The sequence below is a fragment of the Oryzias melastigma genome, linkage group LG4, assembly GCF_002922805.2.
Source record: "Oryzias melastigma strain HK-1 linkage group LG4, ASM292280v2, whole genome shotgun sequence".
Taxonomy (NCBI): Eukaryota; Metazoa; Chordata; class Actinopteri; order Beloniformes; family Adrianichthyidae; genus Oryzias; species Oryzias melastigma.
Window position 1 is genome coordinate 31,281,981 of NC_050515.1, and position 15,959 is coordinate 31,297,939.

The window sequence follows — 15,959 nt, forward strand, 5'->3', positions numbered from 1 at the left end:
GTTCCTATCTCCAAAATAGTCTGAAATTCCTCAATAAACTAAATTAGTCAAAAACATTAGCATGTTGCTAAAATAGATGCAAACCGCTAAATTAGGCTATAAAAACCTCAGTAGATAACAAATTGGCCAAAAACATAAGCATGTTGCTAAAATGTTGGGTAAACTCCAAATTTTTGGAAAATTATTAAAAAAATTATTATATACTTATAAAAGATTAAGACATATCCCACAGATATATTTAAAGGCTTATTGCTAATTTTGAAGTTTGAGACCTTAAAAGACTGGTCTCTGCTGGGTCTGTTTTGCAGATACAGAAACGTTTTTAAACGCGAGTTGAAATGATGTGGGTTGGTCTGATCCATAATACTGATATTTCGGATTGATCCGCCCAGCTCTACTCTTTTATGGAATCCTGATTGCTTGACCTCAAAGCTGGGATGTGGCAGATGATGGGAGACTTGGTTGGAGCAGATGGAATAATAGAGGAAAATCCTGGCGCACCTTTTTCCTCATCCTGTCTTTGGGATAATCATCTTCTTGTCAAGCACTAATGCTTCCTTTTCTTCCACAGCAGTCATGCTTTTACTTAAATCCTGGTGTTGAACCTCCTCAGATTTACTCTGTCCTTTGTGTGGGTTTTAATTTACTTTTCTGGTCAGGTTTTCCTGTCAGAAACGATGCAATGTGCTGAACACATCAGAGGACAGAATCCCAAAGTGAACAGAAAAGTTTCTCCAGCTGGGTGAGACTTCACACTTCAGACCAGAGCAGAGAGAGAGACAGCTTCCATGGCGTGTTAGCATGGCGGTGGCGAATACCGCGACATGTGTCCATCTGAGTGTGTCTCAGCTGATTTCTGCATGACACGCACACAGGTGGAGGTGAATCCATCACGGGTTGAGTCAAAGTCTGTTGATGGCAGGCTGTAAATGAATGAGCTCAAATGCAAACACAGCGTAAACACGCTCAAAAGTTCAGTTCACAGCAGGATAACAACCACATCACGCGTCAAACTGACCGTCTAACATCACCTCGACAACTTTCCGTGTCGTCCTGCTTGTGTAACATCCCTCTGCTGATGCAGCATTGGGTGTACATACAGCTTTAGGCCGGGGCTCATGTGCAGCTTCACTGCCACTCCCAGCTATTTAGTTCATGAGATCTTAAATATGAAATGAGATCATGCTTGAAACTTCTTTTTTATGAAGGCAGCAGAGCTTCTCTTTCTCTATCCCCCCTGCAGAGATCTAATAAGAGACTTTAAATTATGACCGTCTAAACAGGAGGCATTGCAGTGCTGCTATGTCATGAGTTAGCAGTGAGTCACCTGACATGACCTCATGTAAAGTCTGTTTAATAAGTGTGTGAAGAGGAGCATCTTTAACCTTAGGCGAAGGAAGGATTTTGTCATGTTTCTGTGGGAGAATTTACTCTTCCAGCTTTTATTTTGAAGGCTGGTTTAAGTTACTGGGTAAAAGTCTGTAGTCTTATAAAATGCTTCTACTCTGGTCTATCAGGGTCTTTGAGGGATTCATGTAGATCAGGGTGTCAAGTCAATCGCACAGGAGGCCAAAATCCAAAACACACCTTAGGTCACGGGCCGAACAGGATAAACATTTATAGAACACTCGAAAACTACATTTTTATAACTTTAAGCGTTTATAAAGTAACTTTTTTTTTATATAAACATTAATTAAAAAAAATAAATATTATTCCAGAATAAATCAACTTAAACCTTAAATAACTTTCAATATTTACTCTCCATAAAAATATATTTTGTCAAAATGATACAAGTTAGAAATAAAGTAAATGTTAAAAGAAAAAAGACCTTAACATTTCTTTACTTGTATGTCATTTTATATAAAAATATTAACTTTTAAACATTCCAAAAGATGTTGCTCTCCATAAAATGTGTCCTGTCATAATTATACAAGATTTCATCGGGCTGTTAACCCTTTAACTACCAAAAAAAAAAAAAAAATCACCAAAAAAAACCCTTTTTTTTTCTGGTGATTGTTGCCTTGGTACGGAGCCCCTAAAGAGACATCAAATTAAAAAAATTTGAAGTTAAAAAAATGCTTTTTTTCTGTGAAAAAAATATCTGGTTAGTAACTAGTGCACATCTGTTACTATCTGGTGTACGTCCGTTACTATCCATTTTAAAAAAAAAAAAACTTCAATAAAAAATAAAAAGAATCTGGTTAGTAACGGGTGCAGACCAGATAGTAGCTGTAATTTTTTCCCTAAAAAATTAAGTTAAAAACAAAAAAAATTCTAGTTACTAATTGGTGCACACTAGATTGTAAGTGGTGCACATCAGCTACTCCAGAACAATTTTTTACTTCAATTTTTAGGGAAAAACACTGTTGTGGTTAGCTGGTTCGCATCAGACATTAACTGAAAAAAATATTTTTTCTAAAAATTGAAGTAAAAAAAAAAAAAAAAAAAAATCTTAACAATGCTAACTGGTGCACACCAGGTACTATTTGTTGCGCATGAGTCAATAACTAGATTTTTTAACTGAAATTTTAGGAAAAAACTTTTTTTTTCTTCAAATTTTTTTTTACTTCAATTTTTTTTTTTTTTTTTTACTTCAGTTTTTTATGTCCCTTTTGAGGCTCCGTACCTTGGGGAGTAATACACAGAATCAATATTTTTAAAAACATGTTTTCTAAATGCTCCCGGCCATTTAGTTAAGCTGGAAGTTAAAAGGTTAATAATAATAATATGTAATACCCCGAGGGCCGGATCTGGCCCCTGGGCCTTGACTTTGAAACATGTGATGTTTTTGCATTTATTTGTTATTTGTTTTTGCTCTTGAACTTCAGATTGAACCGCTCAAAGTAGAACCTTTTCACAGTGACGACAGACAAAATGATGACAGGGACAAAAATGTGAATACTGACTTCTGGTGTTCAGGTTTAAAGCAGCAAAGCTGACAGCTGAACGCTGTTTAACACAATTTTACGTAAATAATAAAAATAAACCAATTTCAACAGAAAAATGTCCAATATTTATTTTATAAATATCCTGCTGAACTGTATTTTCATTTCCTGTCTTAAATTATTCACAAATCTAAATACAAATTTGAATAATCCTTCAATACTTGAGGTTTTATTGAAAATATCAACCTTTCATTTGAGCAGATTTTATTCTAATGGTTTCTATTTTACTTGATGATATCCACACGTCTTTTAAGTGCGATCAGCACAAAAACTGATGGGAATTAATGTTAGTAAAAGGAGACATTTACATCAGACATTTGATCTAAGAGAGAAAACAATACAACCTGGTAGAGAATTTATTAAATAAATATTGTACACATTTATGTTACGTTTGGTTGTCTTTCATTATTTACATAAAACTGCTTGAACAGCGAACAGCTGTCAGCTTTGTCGTTCTAAACCTGAAACTGGAGGTCACTTTACACACTCGCCGTTTTAAGTGACGTCACGTGAAAATGGTCTCTTGTGTGTCATTTTTTATTTCAGATAAATCTGCACTTGTACATCATTGACATTGTTGTGTGGAAAAGATCTGCATCGAGGTGATCGTCATCTTTTTGTCTGATGCATGTTTCTAGCTGGAAGGGTTTTGATGGCTAAAGTTCTGCTGAATCATACTTGTTCTCTTACCAGGTGTCATCTGAAGGGGAGCAGATGCTGAGCTTCTTCTCTGACAGAAGCGTCTGCAGCATCACCTCAGGTTCTGAAGACCAAATCATCCTATTTAAGTCTCTGTCCAGAGATTCCTTCAGTCGTTCTGAATCGGGTACAGATGCCCATGTCCAGAGAGGGGCTGGGGGGGCACCCAGGAGGTTTAATATTCTCAATATTCTGCTTGATAAAATGTAAAAATCCTTTTTTTAAGCATTGGTTCTGTTGGGAACCCTTTCAGAAGTCATTCTCACAGTAAGAACCCATCCAGAACTGTCTGCCGGTTCTGTGACAGACAGCTGCAGCCGGCGGAGATGGTTCTGCCGGCGGGACTCTGTGAAACCATGTGAAAATACAGATGGATCTTCACGAGCTGATGATGTGATTTAATGGCGTCACAAACAGATTTATTGCCCTGTCACCCCCCCCCCTCAGATGATTTCGTAAAAACAGCTGTTTTGTGTTGCCTGGTAACCGTCACTCTGCCAAAGACCTGCTGGCACTGTTGTGAAACAAAAACTACGGTTAGTTTAATGAAATGTCATTTCAAGTAGATCTGCTCACACTGAGCGGTTTCATGAGCAGGCCAATGTCTGAAGAGGCAGTTGGGACCTCAGATTAAGTTCAGCACGCCACATTTAGAGATCATTTGTGTCTGATCACGAAACCTTTGCAGAGTGAGACCTCACACAGACGCTGTGTTTAGAAATGCTCTCTTTGGTCTCACAAACTCATTTACTTTTCCTTCAATCCGAGCGTTAATCTGAACCTAAAATCAGATCTCTGAAGATGCTAAAGCAAGGCCAGGACTGACCTCACTCTGAAAAACGCTCACATTTCCACCAGGATGCGACGTGTAGAAGGAGAAATGCATCACTATAAACAGAATTACAGTAAACAGCGAGCGTGCGTGAGGAACCAAAGCATACCAGCCCGTCAGCAGCATGAGACTCTCTGGCTCAGACAAACTGTGGTCGACCGCAGGAGGACACGCCCAGCACCTCACCACCAGGAATGCCTCCATCCCCGTGCAAAAGCTGCCATGCTCTGAAGCATTAGACCAGGGGCGCCCAAACCTTTTCACGCAAGGGCCAAAATCTAAACAGGATCCGGTCCGCGGGCCAAATACAATATTTGTTTGCATGTCATGAAATAAAAGGAGAAAATGAAGAATATTGTTTAATTTATTTATTGTGATTCTGTATTCATTAAAGTAACACACATTAGTAAGAATAAAAAGTAAATACAGATTGTTTTTGAAACCTTCAAGGCTTCAGTGGACATTTTTAACAGAAAAACAAGAGCGATCTAAAACAGACTTTCTTCCAATGAAAACAGCAAACTGGGATCTAATGACAAACATGGAGCTGCTCTGTTGACTATATCCGTTTACTGTTGTTGCTTTTGATTTGGGCTGCCACGATTAATCGACTAATCGCCGACTAATCAACTATTAAAGTATTCAACAACTAATTTAAGTATTAATTAGTCGTTACTTTATTTTATATGGAGTCAGAGTGTAGTCATGTTGAAAGTTATAATGTCATTGTGCTAGCTTTGTGGACTATTTTAGCGTTTATTGAGATTTTTTTTAGGCTATTTTGGAGTTTAGCTAATATAACAGCTACATGCTAGCTGTTTTGGGTAATTTAGGATTTCTTTCAGTTTTTAGGCTAATTTGGCATCTAACTAATAATTTAGCAGGCTCTCCTATCAACTTCAGCGTTTTTTCTAGGGCTGCCACAAACAATTATTTTAGTAGTCGACTAATCACCGATTACTTTTTCCAATTAGTCGACTAATTGGGTCATACGCAAACTAGATATAAAGCACACATCTTAACCATCATTAGCTTTAAACTAACTAAAAACTAGATATACAGCATTACCTGTGACACTGCTAGTGTGAATGCTGTAAGCTGAATTTGGTCGCTGAACATTGATAGCTAAATTGATAGCTAAAAACTGAACTGAAAGCCAACTAAAATATTAGTTAAATCCCAAATAAGCCTAAAAAAACAGAAAAAAAAGGCTTAGTTAGCCAAAACAGCTAGCATGTAGGTGAATTATTAGGTAAATGCCAAAATAGTCCATAAAGCTAGCAGAATGCCATTTTAACTTTCAACTTTACTACACTCTGACTCCATATAATATGAAGCATCATATCAACTTATCAACTATTTTAATAGTCCATTAGTCGACTAATCATGGCAGCCCTAGTTTTTAGCTTTTAATTTTAGCATCTTCAGCACTAGCATCTTTATCGGTCAAATTCAGCTAACAGCATTCACACTAGTATAATGCTATATATCAAGTTTTTAGTTTGTTTAAAGCTAACGAAGGTTAAGATGTGTACCTTATATCCAGTTTGCACGACCCGATTGGTCGACTAACCAGAAAAAATAATCGGTGATTAGTCGACTTTTAAAATAATCCTTTGTGGCAGCATTATTTTTGATAAATCTTTAATTTTGGATCTTTAATGTGGATTGATGTCTCATTTTTTATGTCTCTCTACATTTGATTTTTTCTTTTATACATTTTATTTACATGTGTGGTCATGTGCAACATTATGAATGTAATATAAAATCTTCAGCATGAATAATAGTAGACATAATGTTTTCATTGATACATGTCAATAAACCTTCAACAATAATGATTGAAAGGCTCAAAAGTTTTAAAGTGATCATTTCATGTTTTATTTTTCTCTTTAGGACTCTAAACTCCTTTAACCATTTTGACTTTAGTTGCAGCAAACTTCCCTTCATTTGTGTATCGTGAACAACATGCTGCCATCTAGTGTTCACTGACCGTTTCTACACAAACAAAGCTTTCAGTGAAATAGATGATTTGTGTTTTCCTCTGTGGATCTTATTAGAGCACCTGAAGCTGTGGCATTTCCCTCCACACCTGTCCTTTCATTCTCCCCGCCTGTCAGAGGCGCACCTTCATGTTCCCCAAGAAGGTGAGGGAAGATGTGGAGCCAGGACTCAAATCGCCTCGTCATTGGATTGCCCGCATGCTTGAGCACGGCTCCTGCAGGCCTGAAGACTATTTATACAACCTGAGGAGAGGCCCCTCACAGCCTGCTGGGGGGGATTATCATCAGGAGCTTCTGACTTTGTCTCTGCTGCTTGAACAAAAGGCCTCAAAACCAGTAAAAAGCTTCAAACGCCATGGAAACAGACAAAACAGGGAGCAGTCTTTCAGAATGATGGAAAGCTCTCCAAAGGGACCAGACAGACAAGCCGGGGCAAAGTGAGCCGCAAAAACAAAGAACAAACAAAAGGCACGCCTTTAAAGATGCAGTGATTCACTGCAGATTGAAGGAAAGTACAGCCTGAGAAGGTTTGGGATGTCACGTTTTCAGACACATAACAGGAAGACAGGTAAACAGGAGCTGCAGCCGACAGAAACAGGAGAGCAGCTTATTTTTAGTTTGTTGATGAACTGGTGAAGATAACATGGGGGGGGCATCGTCCCAGAGCCAACAACACTCCATCCCTGCATCAATCAGACAGCAATCCACTCGGCCTGGCACCAGAGGACAGGGGGTGGAAGACCCCCCAGTTCATCTCCATGTCCACACAGTGGGACGCTCACCCCCCCAACCCCACTTTATCTGTGATGGGACGTCTGCTTCACATCAGCTCAGACAGAAGAAGAAATGCACCGACCTGCTTCAGATCAGTCCCCCCATCATTACGCTCTGAGGTGCAGGTCAAACCAACACAGAAACAGAGTAAAGATCACAAAAAAACCAAAACAAATGATAAAAAACAACAATAAATTTTAGAAATTCCAGAAACTCAAAGTTTCAGAAAACACAAGTCATTTCCAGAAATCAAAGTGAAATGTTCAAAAATGAAACAGACTGAGAAACTGGAAGGGTGGTACTATGGGACAGGGCTGGAACTCACTGGATACCTCAGGATACACGGCTCACGATATCGATGATATCACGATACTGCTGGAATTCATAAAGAAAATCATCTCTAAGAACTCACAATATATAGAAGGACACATATTTTTGGGGAAAATATATCCCCATTTATTTTTAATCTTGAACACAATCATAATAAACAACTTGTGTCTTATTTTGTGCAAGAAATAATAGATGTACTGAAATCAGTAATACTGTCTTTGATGAGCATTGACTCCAATTGAATTTGAATTCTCTGTAAAATTCAGTGTTAACAATAGTAAACATGAACAGCAGTGCCACTACTTAATGCTAAATCGTAGTAAACAGAACAATAGTTAAAGAATTTAACTAGTTGTCAGACACAATGGTACAACATGCGCCCTCTATCTACCTCCAAAGGAACGTCTCACCAGAGGATGATGAACATAACGTTTTACAGCCTCTTCAAACAAAAATAAAAGATCAATACTTGGTGAGAACACATCGAGAATCAATCACAGGACTAAATATCACGATATTGATATTTTGGTTCACCCCTACTTTGGGACATCAGTGATTGGATGATGATGTTTCTTCATCATTTCAACTTTATTCGGCATGAAGCTACTGGACATACTAATCACTAAACTTTTATACGCATGCAGAATTTCATCCAGTCAGCGATGTCCCATAGTTTCTACCTTTTGATGTTTTTATTTTTTTGTTTCATTTAATAAAAATAAACACATAAAATGTAGAAACAATGGGACATCTCTGACTGGATGATGATGTTAGAGTTTTCCAAAATTCTGCATGGATTTTGGAAAACTCAAACATCATCATTCAGTCAGGATTTTAGTTTTCTTTTATGGTTTGACTTTATGGTTTCTTATTGTGTTTGATTTTTAACATTTCAGTTTCATTTCAGGAAAATTACTTTTGCTTCACAAAACATTTTATTTTCATTTTGCATCATTTTTTTTGTAATTGTGTTTTGGTTTCAAAGGGCTGCACGGTGGCGCAGTGGTTAGCGCTCTTGCCTCACAGCGAGAAGGCCCCGGTTCGACTCCCGGCTGGGACCTTTCTGTGTGGAGTTTGCATGTTCTCCCCGTGCATGCGTGGGTTTTCACCGGGGACTCCGGCTTCCTCCCACCGTCCAAAAACATGCTTCATAGGTTCATTGGTGACTCTAAATTGCCCCTAGGTGTGAATGTGAGAGTGAATGTGTGTGATTGAGGCCCTGTGACAGACTGGAGACCTGTCCAGGGTGTACCCCGCCTTCGCCCATCAGCAGCCGGGATAGGCTCCAGCACCCCGCGACCCCGAACGGGACAAAGCGGTCAGGAAGATGGATGGATGATTGTTTTGGTTTCTTGCTTTGATTTCCAAAATGTCCTGTTGTTTCTGTTTTATTATTTGTTTTCCTCGTTTACATTTTTAATATATTTTTATGTTTAATATCTATATGTTTTTGCACTAAATGATATGTTGGTGCAATTTGAACTTCAGGGCCACCGTACCGAGAAAATGGACTTTTAATTTGTGTTAAAACCAGTGACCAGAAACGCATGATTAAAATCACCTGTAGGGTATCAAAAATGACTCCAGCCAAACAAAACAGCTGCAAACATTTTGTAACTTCTAAAAAAAGAACCAACATCACAACTGTCTTCATCCTCAAAGAAATGTCGACATATTCCACTAAGCTCAGAGTTTTCAGGGGATGAGCAGATCAGCAGCTACAGATGGTGTCAGGACTCACTAAGCCATGTCCTCCTCTGACCGTCAGAGGGACCCCCCTCCTGAGTATTAACCATCTTCATCACTCCAACTCCCATCAGCCACCACTCCAGTCTTCTCCATGCACAGCTGTTCATCATCATCAGACTCACCAGTATTTAAGCTGTCTCCGAATTCCCCCTTACTCATTATATAGTGCGTTCGCCATTTTCTAGTGCTGTCAAAATCTACTAATTCCAAAATCTAGTGCACTAGAAATTTCCCAGAAGTCTTTACAAAAAACTAGCGTGCATCAATGCTCACTAGATTAGAGAATATAGACCACACTGCATTGCGGTCGAACAATTTTGAACAAAAAAAATATGTTTACATTTATTTTTTTAATAAACCATCCACATTTTCATCATCAGAACACAATCAATCGAGTCTTAATAAAACGTGAAATGTTTGTATTGATTCAATTTTGATTTTGCATAATTGGTGACGTCATATCCAGCGTTTGGAAAAACAAAAGAAAAATAGTGAGCGCCATGTCCGAATTGCCGTTAAAATCCAGGGCACTATATAGCTCCGCACTATATAGTTTTTTAGTAGTTAGGGGTTAGGGAGGGATTTCAGACACAACCTTATACTCATTCCAGCCTGAACTTCAATGCGAAGTCTTGATTGTGTTTACCCGTCAGTCTGAGCAATTCTCCTAGCTTGAGTCTCTGAGTTTTTTTGACCCACGCCTGTTATCTCGTTCTTCTGCCTCACCTCTGTTTTTTTACCTTTGCCTGCATTTTGACGCCGTCTATATATGCCCCTGCTCTGTTCTATTAAACCGTTTGCACATGGATCTCAGCCTCTTCATCAAACCAACATCCTTGTGGAGCCTTAGTACACAGCTGTCAAACCAATAAAATATTGTGAATCAGATCGTTCAAATTGAACCAAATTTGACTAATTGTATCAACAACCACTAATTATGACATGAATGGAATCATTAAATGAATCATAACACCCTTAGGACCTTCTGGACCTTTAAGAACATTAACTTCCATTTTGTTTGATGCAAAACATCTAATCATCTTCATTTCTATCAAGTTCTTTGAAATACACAATTTGCAATGAATGGGCTGAGTCGATGTAGGATCAGATAGTGAGACACTGATGTCTTAGTAACAAGGAAGTGCATTAAGGAGATGGACATACCTGACCAGCGGTGGGGGGTTTCCTCCAACTCTGCATTCCAGACGGATGGGACTTCCTTCTGCTATTTCCTGACTCTTCAGCTTTTGGAGGAACTGAGGAGGTGACAAAGGTCCAAAGGTTGCAGATGCTGCAGAGTGTTGGTCTCCATCAGAGGCTGCGTCTACTGCAGGACCTGCTGAATGAGGGCTCACCTCGCTCTGGCTGCTCTGCGCCTGGTCTCTCTGGCCGGGAGGCAGCGAGGGAACAGAGGCCGAGCCCCGTTGGTTTCTTGGAGACAGATAGCCGCTGTCGGGAGAGGATGACTCCTCTTCAACCTGCTGCTCCACATGAGCAGAACCTTTGAAGATGGACGACAGCTCCTCGATGAAAGTGGCAGCTCGGCTGCAGAACTCCGAGGCTGAAGCGGCCCGGTCACTCAGCTCCAGGCCTCCGTGGACCAGCCTGGGTTTGTCCTGCTTGTACACAGGCTTGGCGGGTTTGTGGCAGACAGGTTTTTCCACAGAGGATGGAGCCTGACCAGCCAAGAGTTCAGGTTTGCTGAAGGAGGTGCTCTGGTTGGAGGGAAGGGGAACTGTTGGGTGATCTTCAGGACAAATAGCTTTGGTCTGGTGCTGCAGGTTTGAGCTTAGACTGAAGTTTTCAGGGGTTTGTGGAGAAATGGGAAGGGAAGAGGCTGACTGGAGTGCCTGCTCCTGCTCTGTAAGACGAGCCCAGCCTGGATCTTCTGGTTCACACACATTAGTAAAGGCCTCCCGGGCCAGGTCGAGGCTACGATTAATTTCATCCGCACTCAAGAAGGCATTAAGATCTGCAAAGTCTCCGTCCCCGCAATCCAGCTCTGTCCCTGAATCCATGCAGAGTTCTCCATCGGAGGACGCCTCAGAAAACATCCCTCCATTGCCTTCCAGAGCTCTGCCTGCTGAAGGTTCTCTGAGCAGCTTGGAGGTGGGGAGCGACTTGTTCCGGCTCCCGTCCTGCATCCTGAAATGCACATGACACCAATAACTGACCGGTCCTGTGTGCTGACGTGAGATCACTCTGTCAGAGGAAATGACAGGTTCGTTATTAATAAAGTCTTCACAATGCCTATGGCTGCAGGATGAGTCAGAGCAGGGATCTCTGGATTTAGGTGGTGGGGGGTTTACACACCCATGGAGGTCATAGTGACAATGACAGGCTTTTTTGTTTGGTGTTTGCTTGAACTCTAAACTTTTGGCCATGATGGAATTAACCCATTAACACCAGAGCTAATTGTTAACACGATCAACGTAATTCCAGCTGATTCTGAAGGAGAAAAGTGGCTCACGCCTATTAGCAAGGAATGCTAATGTTTGAATAACATTAGCATTCCTTGCTAATGTTATCCAAAAATTAGCAAGGAATACTAATATGATCTAAATATTAGCAGAGGACATGCCAATGTTTGATCAACATTAGCACTACTTGCTAATGTTATCCAAAAATTAGCAAGGAATGCTAATGTTATCTTAAAAATTAGCAGAGAATTTAAATTTTTGAATTACATTAGCATTCCTTGCTAGTGTAATTGAAACATTAGCTAGTAATGCTATTACTTGAATTAAAAACATGTCTATATGTATATATTTAAGAACTTGTAAAACCCCAATGAAGTCCGCTTAGAAGTGTTTACTTTTCATTCATTCATCTTCTTGTCCGCCTAGTTCCTTTCGGGGTCACCAGGGGTGCTGGAGCCTAACCCAGCTACTGATGGGCGAACGCATGGTTCATCCTGGACAGGTGGCCAGTCTGTCTCAGGGCCTCAATCACACACCCCTTCACAATTTAGAGTCACCAATTAACCTATGAAGCATGTTTTTGGACAGTGGGAGGATCTGGCCCTCCAGGTAATTCTATCCAGCCCTCCAGATCATTTTATTTTATTGTTATTAATGGCTCGATGTTATCTTGTGCTCATTTCTAACTAGTATAAATTTGTCAAAATATATTTTTATGGAAAGTAAAAGGTTTAAGTTGATTTATTCTGGAATAATATGCTTTCCTTTTAATATTCATAATTATGTTAAAAAGTTACAGTTTTAAAGTTTTAAAAATTGCTAGCTTTTTGGACTATTTTGTCATTTACTAAGATTTTTTCTGTCTATTTTAGAGCTTAGCTAATATTTCAGCTACATGCTAGCTGTTTTGGCTAATTTAGGCTTTTTTCTGTTTTTTTAGTCCATTTTGGAATTTAGCTAATATTAATGACAATTTGACTGATGATGACAACATCCGTAGACAATGTTCTGTATTATATGCTCCAGCAAACACTCTTGCACGCAGGTTTTATTCATGTTCTGATAATGTTAAAATTATTGTATTCAAATCTTACTGCTCTGCTTTGTACACACCACACCTGGGAATTAACTACAGAGCATCTAAAATGCACAACTTACAAGTTGCTTATAATGATGCCCTGAGGATTTTACTTAACAGCTGAAGAAATAGCTAAACTTGAAAATATCCTAAAAAACTGAAAAAAAAAACAAAATTAGCTAAAACAGCTAGTATGTAGCTGAAACATTAGCTAAACTTCCAAATACCTTAAAAAAGGGGGAAAAAAGCCCAAATTAGCCAAAACAGCTAGCATGTAGCTGAAATATTAACTAAACTCCAAAATAGCCTAAACAATCTTAGTAAATGCCAAAATAGTCCAAAAAGCTAGCAGAATGACAATTTTTAAAACTTTAATTTTTAATATAATTATGAATAATAAAAAGTCGGTAATATTATTCCAGAATAAATCAACTTAAACCTTAAATTACTTTCAATATTTTACTCTCCACTAAAATATATTTTGTCAAAATTATACAAGTTAGAAATGAGTGCAAGATAACATCGGGTCATTAATAATAATAAAATAAAATGATCTGGAGGGCCGGATCCGGCCCCGGGCCTTGACTTTGACACATATGGCTTAATTTATATTAAAAAAACATTGAAGTAAGCCTGTGGGACACTAAAGTGCACTGATATCAGAGAATCACCCGTCTGCTAAAGATCTAAACTGGGAGATGCAAAGACCTTTATGAATTGATGTCTAACAGATGCATAATGCATATCTATAGCTGTGAGCTTTGAAATAGCCATGACTTAAATATCTAGTAGATGTGTCCATGCCTAGTGCACACAGCATCATGCTCTTGTAGATTCTCTGAAGCTGTAGTATCTTCAGTGAGACGTCAGCCTGCTGCAGCGCTCACCTGGAGTAGCTTCCTGTGACTCAGTGATGCAACAATTTAGCTTCCCTTCAGGGATCATTAAAGTATTTTTGAATTTGATCTAAATATCAGACATCTTCCCTTTCTGTGTTGAAATAAAACAGATCAGATGTAAAACATTTATAACTTGCACTGCTAGAACTCTTCAGAGCGGCATTTTAACCCAGAATAACATTTGAAAGCGTTGCCGCAGATGTAAGCAGGATGAAGTGTGACACTCGGCGCCTCATGGCGTCCTGAAGACCAGCTGTTGTTATTTTTAATTCCCTGGGCTATGTTTCACAGCAGCGCCATGAGCAGCAGAGAGGTTCTACCTTCAAACACACAGGAGTGGACTCAAACAAGAAACTAGAAAAACCCAGAAAAAAACCAAAAATCCTCTACTGTAAGATGATGTCTATATATGGCAAATGTCTGGTTAAAACTGTGCTATTGTATATACTTACATCATTACAATATCTACAAAAACAGGAATTTGTTTGACTAAATTGGAATATTCCAAGAGAACTGAGGAAGAGATTGAGAATAAGTCTAAATCTGTACCCTCTGTTATCATCTCCATCACAAAACTCAAAGCAGAGACTGGAAGGAAACCTACCTTCTCTTGGGCGGCTTGTCCAAACGTTCTCACCGGTTCCAGGTTTGTCTTTGTTCTGGCCAGAAGAAGACAGAAGTCCAGAGGGGCAGCCCTGTTGATCAGGCAGTCGGCAGGATCTCTCAGGTTCAGGGTCCAACTGCGTACTGCCTCTGCAGTGGCCTGCTGTCCCATCTGTGCCGGTCCCTGACCGCTCGCCGTGTGGGGCTATATTTGGCACCTGGCTCGGGTTACACTGCCAGACTAGTGGCAGAGTCATTTGGAGAGAGCGTTGAGGTGTTCCTGTGGAACAGAAGGTGTTGGAGACATTTTTATTCTCAATCAGTATTTTGTTAATTAAACACAGCAAGCACATGCTGTTGTGATATTCCCAACACCTCAGCTTTATTCTGTTGTCAGCATGTGAAGAGAGGATTCATGTCCTTTTCATCAACTCTTTCCTTTCTGCTGAGGGCTCTTTTTGCCTCGTTTGGAAATGCCAGCAGAGATGACCCCCAAACCAGGACCTCTAACTTCCTCATGCATTCTGGGAGGATCTGGAAAATCTGGTTGTTCCTTTTGGTCAAGTTTAGTGAGCTTGTGTGCGCTCTGATCAGCCTATTCTGACATCCAAAGACCAGTAAGATGTAAGATGGAGGACAAACAGCAGGTTAGAGAGGTTGATAGAGGACCATGGAGGCTCACTTCATCTATTTCTAGACCACTATCGTGTTATGTTCTCTAAGCTATTCTGGTCCTTCATCAATCTTCTGATTACAGTCAAGTGTTCCTGATAAACTCACCAGGAATGCCCAAACACACGTCAACCAACGAGTGACCATTCAGTTTTTCTTAAAGACCCACTCTGATGAAAATTGTGTTTTTAACATGTTCTTGTGGCATTTTTCGCATGAAGGAGGACTTTATAAAGAAAATCAAGATTAAAATAGCATTTCTAAGTATTTTGTTATTCAAATCATTGTTAATCAGGAGCAGACAAAAAGAGGTCGTTGGTAAAAGTTTGAGTTGTAATGTGGAACCTACAATGGCAGACCAGAAGCTCTCTGCTCTGCTCCATTCTGATGCATCCACTTACAGACAAAGAGATCCATGAACGCGTTTGTTTTCCTTGTCTGCACTGGAATGTGGATCAGAACTGTACGACTGGGTAGATTTTATTTTTTATATTTATACAGCCCAATATCACGATACAATCATCTCAGTGTGCTTACTGGTACAAAGACATAAAGTCATTCAGAAAATATAAACAGTAGCTGGTTTCTAAACTAAACTAACTAAGTTAACCTGGCATCCCTGTCCTTAGACCCTCCTTCTCGGTGAAGAAAAACTCCTGAAAAAGGAAAAATTGAGGGGAAAAAGAAGAAACCTCAGGGATGTCCACATGAAGGAAGGATCCTCTCCCATGATGGACAGGTGATTAACTAGGACTGTTAAATAAGAATTAGTTTATCTAACTTGACAACTACATGTTTAAATAGTGTAGCAGATGAGCTTCATCCAGATGGGCTGGGGGACAGCTGGGGATGCGAGGCGAGCCAGAGGAGAGGTCAACTGCCAAGAACAGGAACACCGACGAGCCTCCTGGAATCTCTCCCACTCCGAAACGTGAAACGAGCCAGTGACGAGGAACAG

The 15,959-nt window shown here is 39.6% G+C and overlaps 1 protein-coding gene across 1 annotated transcript in view; it reads right to left on the reverse strand.

The window, feature by feature from the left end:
- The window catches only part of palld (palladin, cytoskeletal associated protein), a gene marked incomplete in the record, with an annotated part of 82,091 nt that overhangs the window by 57,146 nt on the left and 8,986 nt on the right, over nucleotides 1–15,959 (reverse strand). Inside the window, 3 exon segments of the mRNA XM_036211723.1 lie at nucleotides 10,494–10,585; nucleotides 10,685–11,474; nucleotides 14,331–14,609. Coding sequence (XP_036067616.1) covers nucleotides 10,494–10,585; nucleotides 10,685–11,473 — 881 coding nt within the window.